At 40.4% G+C, this 21989-nt stretch overlaps 2 protein-coding genes across 2 annotated transcripts in view; both read right to left on the reverse strand.

The window, feature by feature from the left end:
- The window catches only part of CLCN4 (chloride voltage-gated channel 4), a 41592-nt gene extending 28372 nt beyond the window's left edge, over positions 1-13220 (reverse strand). The window contains exons 1-3 of the mRNA XM_053971527.1: positions 13153-13220; positions 2385-2536; positions 1916-2015 (exon numbers count right to left, since the gene is read on the reverse strand). Of these exons, the coding sequence (XP_053827502.1) occupies positions 1916-2015; positions 2385-2528 (244 nt within the window). The 5' untranslated portion in view covers positions 2529-2536; positions 13153-13220. The remainder of the gene's footprint in view (positions 1-1915; positions 2016-2384; positions 2537-13152) is intronic.
- A 3242-nt stretch (positions 13221-16462) lies between these two features.
- WWC3 (WWC family member 3) overlaps positions 16463-21989 on the reverse strand; it is a 98298-nt gene continuing 92771 nt past the window's right edge. The window contains exons 20-23 of the mRNA XM_053970959.1: positions 21861-21953; positions 20576-20803; positions 19771-19898; positions 16463-18958 (exon numbers count right to left, since the gene is read on the reverse strand). Coding sequence (XP_053826934.1) covers positions 18892-18958; positions 19771-19898; positions 20576-20803; positions 21861-21953 — 516 coding nt within the window. The 3' untranslated portion in view covers positions 16463-18891. The remainder of the gene's footprint in view (positions 18959-19770; positions 19899-20575; positions 20804-21860; positions 21954-21989) is intronic.

Genomic DNA, 21989 nt, shown 5'->3' on the forward strand with positions numbered 1-21989 from the left:
AGCCTTTGAGGCTTTCCAAAATCTGAAAGATAAAGTTTACCAAATCAATGGGATTTAGGCTTCTAGATCAGTTAAGCCCCATTTAAAATCCTGGGCCTGGGTAAATGACCCAAGTGCTTTTGGAACTTGTGGAAGCCCCTGACATCCTCTTCCTAAGAGTCCCATCTTGCTATCCTCCATGCCCAGCACAGGGACAGCAGGGGCAGAATGCTCCATGGTACCCTGATATCCTGAGTGCTGCTGCTGCCACTTTTCTCTTTCTCTCCCACTCCTTGCCATACTTTCTGCTTGCCTCCGGTAATGCCTGGACCCAGGTGCTCAAGGGTTCACCCAGTGTCCATCCAGTGAGCCAGGCTGCTCCCCTTGGAGCAGCAGTAGCTTCTGCCTGTTCAGCAGAGGAGGGACCATGGAGGAGCCAGGCTGGCCCACGCAATCCCATACAGATGCCTTTGCAGCACACTTTCTTCTCTGAGCAGGCAATCTTTTACAAAAAGAGGAAAACAACACAGAGTGCCTCTTGACTGCACCACCATCTCCTCCCTCCCCAAACCTGGTTAAGATACCTGGCTAATTTGGTTTGGCTCTCTGAGGTAAAACATGTTGGTCTACACCCTTGTCATTGAAAAGGTTGCAAAAGCTATCAGATCTCAGCTGTAGCTTACCCTCAGCCCCCATTCCCAAGCTGGGCATATCAGTGTTAGGGCTTATCAGAGGACAGTGACTCTGGCTTTTAACAGCCTTGAGCAATTTCAGCAAGAGGTTTCATTGCAAATTAGAACTGAATAAAACCTTCTGGGATGTTTTTACTAAAATGGGAATGTGTGTGTGTTTACCACATTCTTTGTATGAGGAGAGGATTCCTGAGGTCACTAGAGCCCTCAAGGGCTTGCCCCAACTTTATTTGCAGGTAGAATTCTTCATCCCAGATGAGACCAACCCTGGCCTTCTGGCAGGACTCAGCAGCCCTGGTAGTACACAGTCTATCAGACTCTCTTCCCATCTCACCGTCCCAACAAAGTTTTTGTGGAAACAATTACATGTCTATGAAATCACATAACTTGCCAAACACGTCACTTCAGAAATGTTTTCTCAAGAACTTTACCAGTACTTCTGAAGCTCCTAACAATTGTAATAAACATATTAACTTGACAGATGCTGAGCAGGAAATTCCCACCACCCCTTGGAAACTGGGAAACTTCACATGGTGCTTTCACCAAGCAGCATGACACAGGAGCACCCTGACATCACTGAAAAAGCATAAAAAAAATGGCAGCTATCTGAGCTGGCTCAGAGAAGTGCAGCTTTCTAAGCAGGAAGATGAGCTAAACTGAGGAGAAGACAGGAACAATTGAGGAAATTAATGAATTTGCCATGTGAGTTTGAGCAGGCTGTTAAATATGTAATGTCTGTCTGGTCTGGAAGCAGATCTGAAACCAAGCCTGAAACTGTATTTTGCGTTCATGCATACATAAAGAAGATAACCCAGAGGAAATAGCAGTTTATAAAGCCCCCCTTTGAGTGTCCTCAACCATTATTTTCCCCACATCATATTTTTTACTTGCAGAATTAAAGTGATGACAAGAAAAAAATCCTAAAAATAAAATTGACTTCTGCAAAGCAAAGATCTGCAAAGTCAAAGCAGCCCATCGAGTATGAAGCACTCAAATACAGATTTCCCAAAGCAATAGAAAAATCCCTCTACTGGTGAAAACATTTTTTCTAGGTCAGATCTCAAAAGGAGACTTCACAAGTAGGTATTTTTCTTTAGAATCATAACTGCATGATTGCAAAGTTGTCTTTTTAGCTTAAAAACAAAAAAGATCAATGGAGAGACAATGAAGCACAAAGAGAAGCAGATGGTACTGCAGCAACTTGAGATGCTTCAGGCACAGCTGTAGCACTAACACATACGTACCTGCCAGTAGTCCTATGAGAAGCATTACAACCCATCCTGACCAGGCATCCAGCAAACTCTTGATGAACTCCCATATGGATTCTTTACTTTTGCTTGTAATCTGAAATTAAACATACATAGAGATGTGTGGCTGATTCAGGTTGACAGTTTTAGAGTACAAAGTTTAAAATAATTAAACTCCTCGATGGTGCATACGATTTCTCTACTCTCTACTTCCTTCAGTCCTAATAATTTATTGAGAGATGCTCAGCTGATTAAGTTGCAACAGCCCTTTCACACTTACAAAATCAGGATATCCCATGTCCATATATTTAAAAATTCTTAAGTCACCCCCATCTATATGTTTAGAAGTTCTCCTCAAGTCATGCAAGAAGGTAGGAAGCAATAACTTTGGAAAACCGCTTGTTTTTGTCACTGCCAGGATGGCTGTGGCCCAGGGATGTGACACATCAAAGCCTGACACCGTTACCTTGCGATGGCGGTCAGTGTCACGCGATTTCTCCCGCAGCCAGTCGATGGTATGGAAATCTTCATAAGTTCCAACATCAGGAAAAGGCTCATCCAGAAAATCCATCAGGTTGCCTGAACCATTCATGTCTCCTGCATTGACCATATTAGGATCTGTATGTAGAGGAAAAACAAGTTAGTCAATAAATTCAAGCAACTTTGTCTTTGAGGCATTTCAGAACCAAGTTTTCTGAAATACCTTCTCAAGTCAGGAAGTCAAGACAGCACGAACAGTAGTCCTGGAGGGCACACACAAACTCTTCATATTTGCTTTTAAGAAAGTAGGGGGAGAAATATCTACTACATATCCTACTAAGGCACAAGAGGAAATAAAAGATACCTGTCTCCAAATTAAAACAAACAATTAGAAGAGGTATTTGATGGGAGCTTGGATGAGGGCACATCGGAGTATGACAACGTCTATTCCAGCAAGGTGGTCTATTCAGGGACATTGGAACAAGATGGGCAATGGAGGAGAAACAAGAGACAAAATATACAAGAGACAAAACCAACCAAAATATACAAGAGACACAAACCTGACAGAGCAAACATGAAGAACATGAGCAGAGACAAACCTCACCACTCATGCTAATTGGAGAGCTACTATGTGTGCCTCTGGGATACAGGCTCAGCTACTGGTTGAATTTGCACATGAGAAAGTGGCAGCCAGGTCCAGGAGGGCTCCAGCAGCTGGACAGGAGTCCTGGGCTGGGACTGGAGGAGGCTGCTGTGCAGTTCTACATCACTAAACAAAGTGTTGTTCTAAAGATTGTTAATCCCATCCATCCTAAAAGAGATGTCTGGGAACTGGGGTTTTCCAGAGAATACCTAGGGTTTGTAATCTGAAAAGACATGTCTAAAAAATATCTGTTATCATGGAGTTACAAGGGAAAAACTCAAGAACACATAAGAATGGGGACATATAGAGACTTTAAAGGTTGTATAGAACAGATCCTGCAGAGCCTGTAGCTCCTTGACTGCCACAAAGTAACTTTTACTGATCACTGATACACAGCACCAATGACTGTCACCCACTTTGTTCCAGGTATAGAAATGGAAAATTCAAAATAATTTGAATCTTTGAAACTGTGAGGAAATTTCCAACTCTGTAATTGGAACAGGCAAAAATGTAGCAGATAAGCTTTTAGTGGACTGTCTGTAAACCCTGATATTCTGCTCAGCCCTCTTTACTTAGTGTCTTTCTTCTTCCCCTCTCCCCATTTTCAACTGTTTTACTTGAGACCTCACCATGTAATTTTTGCCTTAGTGGGGACTTCAGCAATGTAATAAGTATGCATACTCAGCTTTGTCAGTCTCTGCTCTCCACTGTGTAGGGTTTTTGGGTGACATAGACAATGTGCTGAGCACAGGCAGCTGAGAAAAGCATTATCTTACAGGCAACCAGCAGGTCACCATTATACCATTAAGAGAAGCCCTTTCAAATGCGGAAATCAAGTAATCTCCAAGCACCACAGCCGTGTTTGTCTGAAAGAGAATCAAGCAAGTGAATCACAGCCTGGGGAAGGAAACTCAATGCAGAGCAGGTGTCCCAGGCAGCGCTGCAGAGCACAAATAAGCTGCCACAAAATTGGGGTGATTTAAAAAGCAGAAGTTAAGAAGAGCAACAACTGAGAACAGCGATCCTTTGCCAAGCAGGTGAGAGCACGCTCCCACGTTTGCTGAGTGAAATGGGAATCTGAAGATGGGATGATGTGGCTGACTACAGGAGCTGAAGCTGCAAGGGGACGCTGAGTTCAGTGTCTCCTACGAGGACTGGAAAGGGAAGCTGAAATGAGGTGAAAGGATTAGACCATGCTATTACTTTGTAACATTGTGATACTTTGCAGATCATTTGCTTCGCCCAATTCTTCCCATACAGCAAAGCAGGACTTGTAAGGAACGTGCAGCTCAGACTGTCTGCCTACACAAGGCAGCACCCTCTGCTAAATAAACAAACTTCTGGAAACTAAAAGTATTGGCAAGTTTTCCTTAATACCACAAGAAAATTACCCAACATGCTAGTCATATCATGTAAAAAATAGCTTTTTAAGTGTGTTGTCAATGCCCAGCACATGACAGTATTGTGATGGATAATACTAGGCCAGACCACAAGTATGTAGTATAATTACAATCTCAGTCTGAATCTATCCCAAAGATACGTGCTACACAACATGTCCAAGGAGAGAAAAAATGTGCTAGAGACCACAGGGCCATGGAAGACTAAGAAAACAAACAAACTTTGAACTCAAGGTACCGTACAAGTACCTGGGAATTGCAGTGAAGTGGATGATTGCCAGCCTTAAAGTTCACTTCAGGTACTACGCTTTTGGAAGCAGAGATGTGATATCAGATTAAGCAAAACACAATTTTAGTAAATAAAACCTAGCTACAGCACTTTTGAACTGAGTACTACAGACTTTCCATCTTATATCCTATCACCAAGCACTATAAGTATCCCTTTCTTTCTCTTTATTTTGCATTTATTTCTCTCACTTTACTTTGGCATCTGTAAAAATTTACAAGGTTTATTTCAGGATGAGCCAATTTGCCCTCTGAATGAAGCTTGCAGAGATGCCAGCAGAACTGGAGCTTACACCAATCAATCAGTTACAGATACACATAAATTAAGGGCAAATTAACCTCATCCAAACATGAATTATAGCCAGGTGTACTGCAGCAGTACACTCCAATGATGGCAAAAGCATGAGCAGCCATGGTGCTAGTTGTCTGATCTAGCATGAGAAATCTGCACTATAGCCAGGACACTAAAACCTAGACTCCTTTCACAGGTGATGACAGAAAACAAATTATTTACATTAGAATGAAAGAGATTACTTCCCAGAAGGGATAATTTCTGTTTATTGATCAGAAAGAAATGTTGAAGTAGACATCTTCATCTGGTCTAATGAGTGCAACACTACCAGTTCAAAAGAAAACATTGCAATACCATGATATGCAGAATTAGTTACAAATGCAGCTCCTCAGACCTGAGCATCTAAGAGATTTGGATGCTCTGACAGAGCTTATTGCATACAATGAAAGGTGTTGAGTCTTTCTGAGGAATTCTCTACCATTTGTATTTTGTCCGTTTTTTGTTCCATGTCCTAGACATCCTTGCTGTCCTTTCCACTACATTTGCAGATGCTGATGTAACATAATTTGTGCAAGGGCTGTTTCCTGCTTAGTCCCCATATTCTTTTCCTAATAATTTCTGGCACTCCACCAGTTTTTCCTAGGGCAGACATCCAACACAAAACAGTCTGCTGTGACTCCTTGAGAGACAGTGGCCAGTTTGGAGCCCATCATTCTGTAATCTCTTAGGGACATTTCCCCCTTTATCCACTTTGAATTCCATCAGCCATTTTATTCCCTACAATACAGTAGAGAGCCTTAACAGTGAGCACTCATTTTACTAACTAGCTTACTGTATCTACAACTGAACACATGTCCATAGTCTGCTTTAATAATTGCAAACAGGTTCTTTCTAGAAACTGAACTAGAAAACAAAAAAACCTGACCAAACCACATATCTCTGAACTCACAGGGTTCTGATTAGCAGACTTCCCTGGATTTAGACCCATGACAGACTACTGTGATCCTGTAGATGTAGCAGTCCTGGCAGGGACTGAATCACAAATCAAAAAAGGCCACAGTGCTGGACTGACAATTGTGCCTCCTGATAGAGACTTTCCTGGCTGCCACATAACCCTAGACATCTTCCAGAAATCTTGGACCAGATCAATCTGATGGTCAGTCCCTGATCTCCCAGCTAGCCATGCTTGGTGCACAGTATTCTGAAGCCAGAATGAGTTAGTTACCCTACAAATATCAGGGGAGCTGCATGAGAGCAAGCTGAAAGTAAGGGTCCAAATATCAGCCTGTGAAGATTTATGACTGTAGGAAACCAGATAATTTTTAAACACATAAGGAAAGCAAAGAAGATATTCACACAAACAAACTAGAAAACCCAGGATGCAAACACAGGGAGCTGCTGATGGACCAGAACACACCAACAAGCACAGCTGGTATTACATAGACACAAGATCTCATTACATTTACTCACATTTTATTATTTTCTAAGGAGCCAAAAGGTAGTAGTATTATCATATTTAGGGTCACATTTTTTCTGCAAGTCTCATAGTGAGTAAACTCATCACTTAACTTCAATCAGTTTAGGGCTAAGTTTTAGAGAAGAGCGATAAATCACATTTACAGTGAAAATGCTGACAAACTCAGCTTTAGAGCACTGTTATAGCATGTGCAAATGTAAAGCCACAGCTAGAAGAGCTCTATCAGTGAACTGACATTCTAGGTAGTATGCTGACTGACTGATCGGATATGAAATGTATCTGACGTGGCAAGCACAGACCAAAACATCCCATGGTTCAGAGGGGCTGAAAAGTATACTGATGGAAAACAACGAGTTGAACAGTCATCAAAGGAAAAGTCTTGGCCCTGGCCTATTGCTCCTAGACATGCTAGTTCCATGCTACGTTCTCCTCATCCTGTTTTCTGTTTTAATTGGATACATTGCACTGAGGCAGGCAGTATGATTTTTAATGCAATTCCAACGAGTTTCGAGTTACTTTCAACAGATCACAGTTACTGAATTACTTCAACACTTCAAATGTTTCTAGCAGACAAATGTTCACCTTGCTGTTTTCCTTGAAGTGGGGAATTGCTATGTGACACACGACAGGATGCAGGCAGCAAAGGATACCTCTTTTCTACTGTGGCATAAGGAATAAGTGAACCTTGCAAGAGGCTGGGAGAAGAAAGCAAAAGCCTGAATGCCAATTTCAGGTTCCTCAATTCACATTTGGAGTGCCATTTTCAGGGTGTCCAAAGCATCAATGTATCATGCATTAGCCAACATGCCAAAGGAGATCACGGTGTGTCTCAGGGCTTTTCTATGCTCTAGTACCAACACATTCACTGTGATAAGACAGAGGAGATCCTACTCCAGACTTCAAAGCTTTTGAATCATGACTCCATCAGAGCTGAGCCCACCACTCACCTGAATTGTTGGTCAGATGAGCTGTGTTCACATGGCGTGACATGACAGCAGTTACTGCAAAAATGAAGGAGCGCGGGGGCTGTGAAAATCCCTGGGATTTATTTTCTGTAGTAGTCAGTGATGAACAATGCAGTTTTATTGGCAATCCTCACATTGGCAATCCCTTTGCATGGGCAGATAGTTTGTCACTCTGTGCCCCTAATCCTTGTACTGACTGTTCCAAGGACCAAGAATGGTGACCCAGCCTCATGGCCTTTATCTGCTCAAGGGAATCTATCAAGCAAAGGCATCTTCTCCTGAGAGCTGGGTGCTCTGCCAGCATCCATCCATCCCCACTCCCAAGGAATTTAGACCCAATCACAGGGATGGACACAGAGCACTCTCCTCACAGGGCCTGAATCACACAGGTCAGTGCTGCCAGCAGAGTGAGCTGAATCACAGAATCATAGAATGGTTCAGGTTGGAAGGGTCAGCATTCAGAAAGAGCCCTAAAAGGGTAAGGCTGAGGGAGAAAGTTCCTAGAGCCCAGCACAGTTACATCAGAGGTCTTCAGCACCACCTGGCCAGAGAAAATGGGCCTGACAGCTGAGGAGGCAGTGAGCAAGATTATTAACTGGGTCACCATGAAAGACATAAATGAAAAGTACAGGGAGATGATTATGTCTTTTGTGGAGGGGTCAGAGACTGAGGTCTGCTTAGCCTAAAAGGGACCAAGGAAGGCCAAGGTGGTGTGGATGTAATTCCCCTTCCACCACCTGCCACGTAGAAGATGATTTAGAAATGGCCACATGGGATATAGGAGACAGGTAAACAGTTATTAAACATTCTTCTCAACAAGAAGATGCTGTCGGGTGGTGATTTTACAAGGAAGAAGTCTTCAGCAAAAGCAAGCAGGCTGAATCCCCAGCAAGTCAAATGGGTGATTTTCTATAGGTTGAAAAATATTTACAGGCAATTTAAGATTGTTCAATTTAGAAGCTTCAGACTGAACAAGCCAAACAAGTTATTGACCTTCTGTCTTAATGATGAAGTTTATAAAAAGGTGTTAAAATGGCCTTAAACCAGAGTAATCAATTTCTGACTCCTGGAAAAAGCAGAAAATACTAAACACACAAGCCTTTTTTTTTTTTTTTTTTTTTTTTTTGAAACATAACAGGGGAAAAAAATTCCCTATAAATTGAGAAAATACAGAGGAAAGACAAGATATTAATATTGGCAAATGCTTTTCCAACAATTCAAGGACTAATCACGCAGCCTCCAAATACAAGTAACAAGCTCTGCAAACCCTCAGTTTCTCACCACACTAGCACAGGCAGGCTGCAGTATCAGAAACAGTATTGTAAAATATTGTAGCATTTGATTGTATGGCCCCACCACCACATATTATGGAGTTTCCAGCTATGATACTGTGGTCAAGTTAAATACAGTCACATCTTTGATGTGCAGCTTTACCCTGAATAACCTCTATGGAAAAAATTACGAAGCCACAACAGAGCTCAAAAAACACAGGGCACCAGATCACAGGGGAGAGGGCCTTGGAAACAAGGGAAAGGCAGAAGGGAACGTTTGGGATAAATGGCAGAAAACTGAGGCACTCCTCTGACCAAACCACAGCCTTTAGCTGCCCCTCCCCCAGCCACCACAGAGGCTCATGGGGTGAGCACAGAGAACAGAGCTGGCCAGCAGCAGAGGCGAAGGGAGGCCCGGGGTGCCATGGACAGGAGCTGATACCCAGCCAACAGGGCTTCCCACCTTTCCATCGCAGCCAGACTCCCTCTTCTCATTTTCTCCTCCATTCTCTTCCTCTGAGGGGTAAACCACACCCCAACATCCCACTCCCTGCTCCTTCCCACAATGACTGTCCCTTTAGAAAACAATTTCTTTTGGTATGATATCATGTGCCTGCTCCCCCTTCAAGTTTTCTTGGAAAGTCTGAGCAAAATTAGTTCAGCTGCTCAGTTATGTCAAAAAAGGGAAAAAAAAAAAAAATCCCAGTTCTTTTCCTGCAAGCTCCGTACGGAATTTTTGCCAAAATTGGCTCTATATAAAAAAATGTTAAACTCACATCTCTGTTTCCAGTGAGTCTTAAAGGTCCCTCCAATAAATTTACTTGTTAGTGCAGATGTTGAGGCTGTGGAAAAAGCAGGAGGGCAGCATCACTGCCTCTGGAATATTCATTTGCAGTTTTGAAACTGAGCTGAAATATCTCTATTAAAAGATGCTTCTCTGCTAACAGCCCAGAAGTTTGGGCAGATAAGCCTCAGGAACTGTATCAACCCCACACCCCCTTACTTTTTGAAGGAAACAAGATTTGATTAGGTAAATCACTGGAAGCCTTCAACTTCTGGGTAAGAAACTACATTTCAGGACACAGGACACCCTGGAAACCAGCCCTAACAGTATAGGAGCATGTATGGTTTCTATTCTTGGTTTCCCTCAAGTCCTCTTCTTCACAAAATAGAGGGGGAATTTCCCTTTTGAACCCATGTTTTTTACTGCCACAGAGCTCTAATCCACATCTGAAGAGTCAGGGATGCTACAAGGTTTTCCTCCTCATGTCAGACACAGCTGAGCTTTGCAGCACCAGATTTCCAGTGCTGCTCTTTGCCTCTTTGTTCAGAAAATGTTAAGATTAAGAGGGAAAACCAGGTTTGGAACTGCACAAAGATAAAGTGAATGAGTTCAGAAAGAGCAGAATTGCACTGTCAGAAGGGAAGTGCCCTGGTACACAGTTACTCCTAAAAAGCTCTTTCCTGAAAAATGGGATGTTCAATGGCATTCAATTCATCTCTCACTGAAAACCTTTTTGATCTTGAAATAAAACTGATAAATCCACATTGGAAAAGCCATTAATCTGTTCTACCATGTCACTTCTCATTATTTGAGTGAGGCTGTGAGTCATTTTCACACAGGAGGGTGATGTTTTCCTGTTCACAGGGCACTGGCCTTCACTGCTGCCTTTGATGCCAATGGGCTGCACAACTACAGACAAATTATTTCATCCCTCTGAGAGCAAGCTACTGCAAGATGGGGAGACCCTTTCCTTGAGGTTATGCTTAAGAGGAAAATGTTAAAAGTACTTTAGGAACAGCAGCCTAGTGTAACCCTGCCAGAGTCTCTCTTTTGACATTAATAATCATGTATGAATTTTTAGTTCTGCCAGGCTAGAGATGAAGAAAGCTGAAAAAAACCCAACACCTTGTGTGTATGTATGCACACACAAAAAATGAATTAAGACACTTTCTATACAACCTCTCACTAATAGGAAAAATTAACACACACACCCCCACACCCCTGTTGGAGACCCTGAAATCTGCAGCATGATGGCAAAAGCAACCAGGAAAAGGACTGGTACCTCTGAGCACCACACCACTTTTGAGGGTTGAGCACCGTTGTTGAGCTAGGAGCTGTTCAGGCCTGAGAGAGGCTGAACATGACACAACACCAACCTCCACCACAATCAAGATGCCTCTGGACTGTGGAGGAGCCTGGGGGTTGGGAGCATCCCCTTTTTCCCTGCTATAGCACCTGGCTACAGTCACAATCCTGCTCACTTTGCCCTCCAGGTCAGCAAACAACAGCTTCATGATGAAGCAGTTTCTAGCCTCAGGAGGTTACAGTGCTCCAGAGGAGCCTGTTCTGTTCAGGCAGATAGGAAATTCTCTAACCCAGGGTCAACACTCTCCATCTCCTTCTTCTCTGGTCCCTGTTTAAAAGCTACCAGCTACTACCCTCGAAAAGGTACAATGTGTCCCTATGGGCACAGGGGCTGAGCACTCTTGTAGCCATGTGCTGGAGCCCTGGCATGGCATCCCAGTGCTGCCAGGGAGAGCCCCTTCCAGCTGGGGATGACCCTGGGATCCTTTTATGCTAAGTAACTCTTAGGGCACTTAAGTCCTTAATTTCCAAGGGCCTCCAGCATACCTAACAGGCTGGTGCCCTGTCTTCCTGCACAGAAGATGTCTGACTCAAATTGAGAGACCAGGAGAACCACTGCCTGGCACATATTTCCATAGGGCACTTCCATATGATCCAGAGGAGGGGGGGAACACCTCACACCTGTAGAACCCAAGCATGGCAGCCCTGCTGTGCTCCTTGCACAGGCAAAGAGCCAAGTCTTGGTGAGCCTGGTGGGTAAGAGCACAGCTCGGCTCACAGCCAGTGCTGGAGAGAACTGAGCCAGCCTTGACTCCAGAGGGAACCAAGGAGAAGCAACCCAGCATTGGCACTGACAGGATGCAATTTGCTCCCTGCCTCCATCACCTCATACAGCAACAGGTTTGCATTTCTATCACTTTAGAGGCTCAGTCTTGAAGAAACAGGAGAGGTTCTGTTGGAGAAAAATAATTTTTTTTTTTCTTTTCAGTTTAGAACAACCATTGTCTTTTTGTACTTCGATAATTCATTATCTACTTTCCCCACCCCGCCACACCTTATTTTCTGATCCTGACACAACTGCATACCTGATCACTGGAAACCAGAATTCACCCATCCCTAGGACATACAGACTACTTCAGCAAGGGAGATCCAAAATATCCCCCTTAATGTATGGGTGAGCACACGGAGATTCTAGGCGTGCCAAATTTTCACATTTTTCCAAAAATGGCAAAAAACTATTTGAACAAAGAACAGGATTTGGAAGAATAAAAAAAAACTTCCTGTAGACCAGGAGTAAAAAGTCACCTGACTCTCTGCCTGATGAAGCTGCAGCTTAGTCATCCTCCGTTCTCTGCCAAAGGCACAGAATTATTTATCACAAATGTTAAAAAATATGTAATTTTCTTTACTGACTAGTATAAGCTCAAAATTAATTTAGTTTCTCATATTATAATATTTGCATTAAAGTGTAAAAAACTGAAGAATTTTAAACCACTAAAATATATTTTAAAAGCTATACAGAAAAAAATCCCCACAGGAGTCACCATTTTTTTCTTTTCCAGATATATTCATATATTTGTACAGAGCACATAATTAAACATCCACACCAGGAAAACAGACTCTGGACTTTGCTTCCACAAACATTAAGTCCAAAAGCATGATTCGCCATGGATTTTTCAGCCTTTTGGTGATCAGCATTTTCCAAGGGAGCAAAAATCTGCTTGCTGTCACCTACATTCCTTGTGGAAAAGGATTTTTCACATTTATATAGGACAAGGAAAAACTGACCTTTTACTACAGCAAATTATGCAGGAAACCTGTCAGACAAGGTGCTTTGAAACCACATCAGCAAAAATTAACAATAAAGGAAAAGCCTCTTTCCCCAAATACACCGCTTAACCCCTCAAGCAAGTTAATCCTCATTCCTTTATAAGCTTAGTCACAACAGCAACTTCTTTAAACATCCAGGGGAAAAAAAAAGGGAGGGGATGCAAGCAAAACACTATTGCTGCTCTCTTTGCGTGAGTAAATGATGATGGCTGCTCATGTAAATGCAGAATTCTGCAGACACCCGAAGGAGCCATTGGAAAGTACAAGGAACAAAGGGCCTTCTTTAGTTATAAAGCTCCATCTGGCAGCATTTCTACTGGAGATGCCAGCCTGGAGATCAGCACAGAGCCAGCAGGCAGCCTCTGCACCTGCAAACCCTCTGCTTGCAGAGAAAATGTGCTGCTTTATTTTCCAGCAGAAACTCTGCCTGACGGAGCTGGAGTTCTACGACTGCAGCACAAGAGCAACTGGCAAATCATTTTTTTCAAAGAATTATGTTGCTTACCTGCAATGCAACATCATTTAGCTCAATCCCAATGATTTTAATAGCATCCTTCCTTGGGTGGTATGGCTGCACCAGCAGTGATGTCATGGGGAGGAAGCAGTAACAATCATGTGACTGCATCCTCTGTCTATAGGATATCTGATCGGGTGAGACGCACCAGCCTGCAATCCTGCGGGATTAAACCGCAAACCTCTTTACCCTGCCCTGCCTGTTCTGTCACCACTGGAACACACGCTGCTTTTTTCCCTCCCTAACCTCCACTAATCAGTCGTTCTGTGTATTTTTTATGCAACAGCAAAAACATTCACATTTTTTCACAAGGAAAAAGCATAGGAAGTATGCTGCGTGCATGCCAGCAAGTATTCCTGGTGGCTCTGCAGGCCAGGTTGCTGCTCTGTGAAACATGTAATCACAGCAGCTTGGAAATGAGACAAACTGCATTTTCACCATCCCTTGCATTTTTCTGGCACTGCATTTCAAGCTTATTCAAATTGACTTCCCTCCATGTTCTGTGTCATATTCATGCTCCGCAAGCCTCCCTCAAAGGTTTCATTCTTGTTATCTTTACTTCTTAATTTTTCCATCCATCCATCCATCCATCCATCCCATCCATCCATCCATCTCCTGCCTTTTCTTCAATGCAACTGTCACTCCTTGAAAGATCCTCTACTATACGCCAGGCTACTTTTCCTTTCCAAAACATCTGCTTAAGCTTTCCCAAATATTGAAAACCTAGAACTTCCTAAAATACTTTTTTGAAAATGCAATAAGCCTTTCACATTTTGGTTAACTGTGTATAGCATCTCAACTGTAATCTTGGGTTTTTTTTAGTTGTTGTTTTTGGGGGGGGGGTTGTGTTTTTTGAGGGGCAAGGGGAGTGTTTAGGAATTTTATCATACTTCGCCGTGTATTTGATTTCTACAAGAAGGTAAGAATTTTGTACAAGCCACTAGGGCTGTATTCTGCAAGGCAGAGGTTGTAACTGTTCTTTCTGAAGACCCTGTACATGTTTGCACATGTGCAGTGTGTTGTATTTCAGGACATTCCCCTTACTGCTCACATTTCTGTATTTGAATATTGTGCAGACTGGTTTTACCCCTACAGGTAACCAGGCAGGGGCTTTGTATTTCCAAGTAGATGCAACAGCTGAGTAAAGGTCGGTCTTGCCCAAGCACCCATGAAAATACCCATAGGTGACTGAAGGCACGTAAGTGACTTCCACACCAAAGTCAAAGGAATTAAGTTCTGGAAGACCTTTTTGTCCCAGTGTGCTTGAGCAGTAATTTATGGATGTGCCATATATTTCTGATAGGAACTCCCCATGCAAAGCCACACGATGGATTTTTCTGAGAAATTTAAACACTTAGCTTGCTTCATCTGAAGTTCCCACACCTTTCTGGAGCAAGAATCATGCCTTTAGAAAAAAGGATTGATTATGCCCTTCTGGACTGCAGATCATAATCCTCTACCACTCATAGATCAGTAACAGCCCCAGGCCTTCATAACCACATCAGTGAAATGTGGAAAAGTGATATAAGTGCCAGCTTCCTGCCAGCGTCTATTCTTTGTGTCCATTAAAATCAGTATTAATAGGCCAATTGAATTTGTGAAGGAAGCTAAACACTGAGCACTTGATTTATGTTCTTGATAATACAACTGCAATTTCCTTCAATCAGTTTATGAGAAGAAAATAAGGAAAACAGGAAGTAGCATTTACTTGGTGAAACACTTACACCTGGGAAGTTCTATGCCAAAGATACACACTGAACACAAACATTGTGCCCTAGACACAGAATAGTAATTTTGTGTGCTTAACAAGTGAGGGTTAGGGTCTCAATCCTACATTTTTTTCCTGAACAGATTTTCCTAAATTAATTTCCTAGTTTTATCTTGTCTATTACCAGCTGATCTCATTAAATCTCCTACTGCATGTACATTTTTAGTTGGATGGTCAAACTGCAGACAAACTAAAGGGACAGAATATGTGATTCTCTATTGAAAACACAATAAATATCTATGCTCAAATATAAGAGATTTTCAGAAATTGTAAGCAATCAGAACCAGCTCCTAAGAAGCTTTGTAATCGAAGAATATGGAGATTTTCCAAGTACAAGCAAATGATTTAAGTGACATTTACAGATTCCAAAACCAAATCAACTTTACTCCTTGGTATTTTCTTCCAATGCTGCTACTCAGTCAATTGAGTGATCTCAAAGAAAAAAAATTATTCTTCACATGATGTTTTAGACAAGGCTGTTCTTGCTTTTGTTAGCCTGCAGTTTCTCAAGTCTCTCTGCAAATGCTTATTCCTCTCAAAGATGTACAACACTATAGTCATAAAGGAGGTTGGAGTCAAAACAAGCTGTGATGGGCCCTCTTCCCCAAAAATTCAAACTTCAGTTTTACATCCACTGAAAGCAAAAGACATAGTTCATCTAACCCATTAAAAATAAATTATTCTTTTTATACTGCACTTACCTTTAGGTCCTGCAAAGTGCTTAGAAGAACTGCAGTAAGAAATACAAATAAGACTTCATTCTTACAAGAGAAAACCCAACCCGACGTACCCATTATAGCTTCTGATGTTGCTCCTGACGGCAGCGAGACAGGGACGGCTGCTGTTCCAAATGCCTATTTCGAGCAGACTGTTTAAAAATAACCTAAACTCTGTCATACCCTTGATGCCTTGCAAATACTGGAGAGACAGGAGTCACATGTCCTTGCTATGATTTTGCCTGTACTCCTGCAGCTTGCAGGGTTGCAGACAGAAACTGAGAAATGGCCGCTCTGTAATTATGCAGATTTAACGTTTCCTTTGTGAAAGCAGCAGTTAGCAACAGCCTTAAAAAAAAAAGTCAACCAGTACTCTTTTGAGTGGTTTCCACCTTGGAATTAGTCATAAGTAAGATATTACAGAACTAATAATGTCAACTTGCTTTCCATACTAGTTTAGAAAGTGCAAATGTTTGTTATGAAAAAAAGGCAGTTCAACATGCTTTAAGTGGAGCTACCCAAGAATTCTGGGAATATTCAACTATGAACTTCTGATACAGCTGTCAACTTATCATGAGTGATAAGCACATAGAAAAACATATCTGCCATTCCTTACACTCTGCATCTCTTTCAGGTCTTAAGATCTCTAGATCTTCGGTTTCCCAGATTTTCTCTCTTACCTTTATTTGAAAACTCATAACATTAACCTAAATTACAGTGTTATTCAAAATACTAATTTTTTTCATTAAATCATCAGGAATGTGGCATATATAGAAGATTCTATAAACATCTTTGACATACAAGAAAATCCTTTTTCTGTTTATGGCAAATTATTTTATTTTATAGAAGAAATACTTTCAAATAATACAAAAATGACACAATCATACAGAACTGTGACAAAAACAAGAGAGATGAATACTGAATATGATAACTCATTACCACATCAAGACAGAGCTCATTATAGCAGTCAGAATCACAGACCCACAAGATACATCGACAACATCTCACAGCGGTCACAATTTAAAAACCCCCTGACAGAGAGACCACTGGACACTGCCCCTTGGTTATAGTCACAGAACAATTTAGGGTAACAAGGTCCCTACCCTAATCCCTGCTCAAAGCAGGCCTAATGTGACCAGGATGCTCGGGGTTATATCCAGTTGCGTCCTCATCCACACTATGGACAGAGTGCTCCACCTCTCTGCACAACCCCTTCCAGTACCTGACCAGCCTCACAGGAATATGGTGTTGTCTGTTCTTAATATACAGCAAGCACTTCTGGTCTCACTGCATGGTAACATTGGATAAACACTACTGTGTGACAGCCTCCCTGGAAATGAGTAACAAAATTCTGACTAACTGGTCTTTTAAAGTAATGAGCACTGAAAAGTTTGCTGGCCCTAGACTTTTACCCAAACACTAAAAATTTCTCACATGATTTGTTTTTATCTGCATAGTTTCTGAATAAGTCTAGTTGTGCCCAAGGAACTCAATGTACACCCACCAAAACTTACAGGCAAAACAGGCTTCAGGATGAATAGCACAATAAATGCTAAATATACTTCAATTTCATATAAATTGCTATATGATCGCAACACTTGATGCCTGTAATGACTATAGGCCATATTAGGAAACAGGAAATACTACTTTAAATGTTTGTGTTAGTTAACATTTATGCTTACAATCTTTTTTCCCCATTACTTTTTGCCTCAGTGTGGATAAGTAAAAGTAATTCAATTTCTCTTCCAGGTTTTCGTGACCTTTGACAAGGTAACAGACTCTAAGTTCTTGAAACTCACAAAGAAAACTTACTTACAGAATATTTGAAAATATTCTGATAGGTCTGTTTGTTTTTTGGCCTTTGTTCTGATTTCCTGACATAGAAAAATCTGGAATCAATTTGATCTTTAAGAGACAACATGATCTTCCTTTGGGGATATTCCACTAATTTGCAAAGTCAGTTTTGTGTTGGGCACCTCTCTTTGCAGGTAATGTATAATTAGGAAAATATGAGAAACTCTATTATAGTAGCTTAGTAAAGAAGTATTTTTACATGCTTGCAGGATTCAAGGACACAAAACTGGCATTCTCGGGAATTTAGGGTGACAGTCTTTCATTAAAATGGATGGCTGCAAATAAAATTATTTCTTACCAGAATTTAGCTGGTCCAACTAGCAATCAAGTGAGCTGTACCTCCCAGAATTATACACCTTCCTCCTGGAAAGTGTCACTGCTCAACAGAACTTGTTTGCAGTAACTACAAAGCACATGCTTTAGGATGAACATGTGTTTAAGCACCCTTACTTAAAGCAGCTGCTTTCTGAAATCAGAACATCTGTGCTTTCCTGAATCAGATGAGAATCTGTAGAACTGTAGAAATTACTGTAATAGTCCATTAGCAGGCTTTCCACACAGCTAGCTCAAACTGCTCCTTAAGTTCCCTTTTCATTAAACAGCAAAACAAAGACCTGTCACCCTTTTCCTTCCCCCGTTTAAACTGAGGATCTAGTTAAGAATATAAAGATACTTTAGACACAACAGAAATTAAAACAATCTATTAGTGCACAGTAAGAACATGCAAATGAATTCTGCAATGTTTAGCATCACTTCTAATTAGTGTTAAACACATTGCAGGTGATAATATTTTGCTATAACACAGACAGTGCTAAAGAATACAATGTACATAATAAGCTACAGATAATAAAGCTGAAAAAGTGACAATTTTAGAACATAGTATTTTCATTTCAGGTATCAGAAACAAAACCAGCTCAATGGTTCCATTCTACTGTATGACAAATACTGAGGAACAAAATTTCAGTCTTAAAATACATCTTAAAGTAGGTATTTTCCTTCAAGGAAAAAAGGCACTATAAATAAATTACACTACAGTGAATTTGCCTGAACTCACTTTGTTTCTGTCTTCCAGCCTTTAAGTCAAATAAAACAGCATAAAAACTGTACACGCTCTTAACAGGATAGTCGATCTTTTATAAAATAAGTTGTCTTCAGAGATGTCAGTTTCACAACAAGGAAAAACCAAGCCTTGTTGCAGTCGCTATTATAAAATATATGTATATATATTTATATATATGTTTTTGTTTATGCTTACTTTTTTTAACTTTTTTTATTTTTTACAAAACGTGTATATTAGCTTTTGCACAATTTTTTTTTTTAAAGAAACTTGTCTAATCTAAGAACTTCATTAAAATAAAAGCGATAAATACTTCATGTTTACAATGCAACATGTCATACATCATCAGCTGGCAGAGGAGGTATGTTAATCCTTGGTCTTGTAAAAAAAGCTATCTTCTCTCTGTGATCAAAACAAGAGAAAAAAGAAGTAAATAAAATTATGCCTACGTTCCCCCTTCTCCCCACAAGAACATGGTTTCTTTACTCTGGTTAATGGTTACTATTTGTTATTTATGTACCGAACCGGTCTTTTATTTGAGTACAACAAACTTCCAAAAGCTACTAAACCTCACTATATACTTCTGGCAACATTCCATTGAAGACAATTACTATTTTTGAAAACCTGTGTGGAAGCTTTCTACAACTCACTGAACTTCAGTCATAGTTAATCATAAAAAAGTTTCATGGGACAAGTTTTGCAATGCGAAGTTTCACCCTTGTATGTTTTGCAAATAATGTCTACAAAAAAGAAGGGGGGGGAAAAAGATGGCAACTCTCAAAGGAAAGGCTTATTGAAAGAAAATTCCAGTATTATTGAGTAATTTTTAGGGAGAGTGTGTTATTAGCAATTTATATGTATTACATTAAACAGATTATTTATGCCCACAGGCTTGTATTGAAGAACTGGACTTCATAGCAACTAGGCTAAGTTGGAAGAATCACCTAAGCTATGTTTATATTTGAAGCTTTTTTTTTTCTTAATGTCATGTACACTAGAATTGCAACACTGCAATTTTACCTTAGCTTTGGCTCTTTGCAGAACAAAGCATTCAGAAAGGTCTCGTGTCCAAATCCAGATACAGTCTAAAATTAGTGGTTAATTACTTCTGATTAAAATCAAAAGAGACACAAAATTTAAGCTAAATGCTTCAGAAAGCTCTAACCTGACTAATGAACTGTTACTATGCTATTTCAGTATGCATTACCACTTACCTAAAAGTCTGCACCTGAATAGGTTCTTTCTGATTTTGCCCACGCAACTGGTATATTTCTTTTGATGCTTTCTTTAGCATCTTTTCAGCTGCTTGCTCTTGGTGATGTTCAAATTTGGTCTGTCTGGTCTGAAAACAAGAACATAATGCTTAAAATGGGCAGGTGAATAAATAAAACACAAGAATATTCACAGTTAAAGAATGGATTTTTTCTCCACCCACCACAGTGAAACCACACTAGTACACTGTCTGAAATAGCTGATCAACTAAGAACTATAAATGCAAAAGATTGAGTTGTTTCAATTACTAATGCTCTTCAGAAAGACATGTAATAAATTAACAAAATTTACTGCACAAGTCAAACAAGATCTTACTATAACTTGTCAAACATGACCTTACTATAAATTTGGGCTCAGTTTTTGTCTCTGATAATCCAATGTAAATTTTGTCTGTTGAGCAGTTTTGCCATCTTTTTCTACAACTTCTTTCTCCAAAAACAGGAAAAAAAAACCTACATACTTGGGGAACATTCTAAATACTTGTAAAAGAATAAATATCAAATCAGCAAAATTTCTTTTAAATACCAGAAGAAAGAAAATTATTAAAGTTACAATAAGAAATACCTAAACAAAAACAAGTGAGCAACAAATAAATAATTTTTATTGTGCTAGCTTCAAGAATATAAAAGAAACATTCACTGTTTGAGATTCTGTACAAACAGTTCTTTAGACATCTTATCAAAAATGAAGACATTTTGAAACAAGAAGTTTCTGAGCAAACTGAGTTCTTGTATCATTTTACCATACCTGCCTTTCCGCTTCCTTCAACAAGTTTCGGAATCTCTCATCCCGAAGGACCCAGTGGGGTAAATCTGTCTGCCCTCGGAGCTGGGCATCTTCCAGACGCTGTCTCAACTCTCTTAAAACACATATCTCCTCATTCAGCTGTCTCTGTCGAGTTCTGGATGCCTGGAGATCCAGCTCCAGGTCTAAGGATGTCCTTGCCATAACTTCAGCCAAAGATGATCTGCAGGACTGTTGAGTTATTAGGATTCAAATAAAATGCACAATATATTACTCTCAACATAGTTTACTGGTCTGTATTTAGCTCTATAGACCATACAGTTGCTGTACTTACTCCACACACAAAGTCTTTTCCACATGAACTTTTGGAGATTATTTACATCCCCCAGAAGAGGCTAGATAATGCATGGTACAGAAAACCCCTACAGCTAAATTTTTGAATTAATACTTTCTACTACTTCCTTTTACAGTTTCCTTTCAACTTACACATGAACCTAATGAAGTTTATGGACTAAAATTCCATGTTAGGATGATAATAAAAGAGATGCAATGAGAAAAACTCAATGACATCATGACATCAGAAAAATACTGTACTGAACAAGACTCCTCTTAAAGGGCTTCATTCAATATTGGTTTTAAGAAACATTCTGAATCAAAATGGGAGGCATGGCTGTCTACCTGCCTACACCAGCAAGGCATTAACTTCTGCTGACCAGATTACATTTTATGTCATTTATATACACAACATTAATGCCTCATCTGCCCTTCTCTGCCCACTTGTTTGACAGCATGAGGAATGGCATGGGGGCAAAAAGAGTGCTTAACCTATTCATTCCTGAATACTTGGTCCTGAAATACTATTATTTATTAGGCTGTATGGGAGGGGAGACGTATGTCTTAATGCCACATTCACATACACATCTTTGAACCTGCACCCTGCATCATAAACTAGATTTGAAAGATTTTGAAAGAAACTTTACATCTAAATCAATCAATATAAATAATAATATAATCATATAAATTCAGTCCCCATTAAACTAATTTTTGTCTGCCACATTTTTCCCTCCTTTACAATTGATCACAACTTTAACTTCTTTATGTCTACCTTTTAGCTTAGAAAGTCCAAACCAAACCCAAAACATGCACCCTGCCCCAATTACATTGCAGAAGTTTTGTACATTTCCTAAAAGTATCAGAATGTACCTGCAGACATCTAAAGCTCTGAAGTATAAAAGTACCATTGTTCTAGCAACTTAATGAAAGCTAAAGGTCATTTTCCTAGGCATACCTGCTTATACCGCAGAGTCCTCCTCTCCAAGGTATTCCGAACAAAAGGGGACTTCCTTGGCAGGGTTGAACTGTCACTGTCACTGCGATACAGCTGATTAGAAAAGACAATGAAAATAAAGGTTGTTTG

The sequence above is a fragment of the Vidua macroura genome, chromosome 2 (genome assembly GCF_024509145.1).
Source record: "Vidua macroura isolate BioBank_ID:100142 chromosome 2, ASM2450914v1, whole genome shotgun sequence".
Classification (NCBI taxonomy): Eukaryota; Metazoa; Chordata; class Aves; order Passeriformes; family Viduidae; genus Vidua; species Vidua macroura.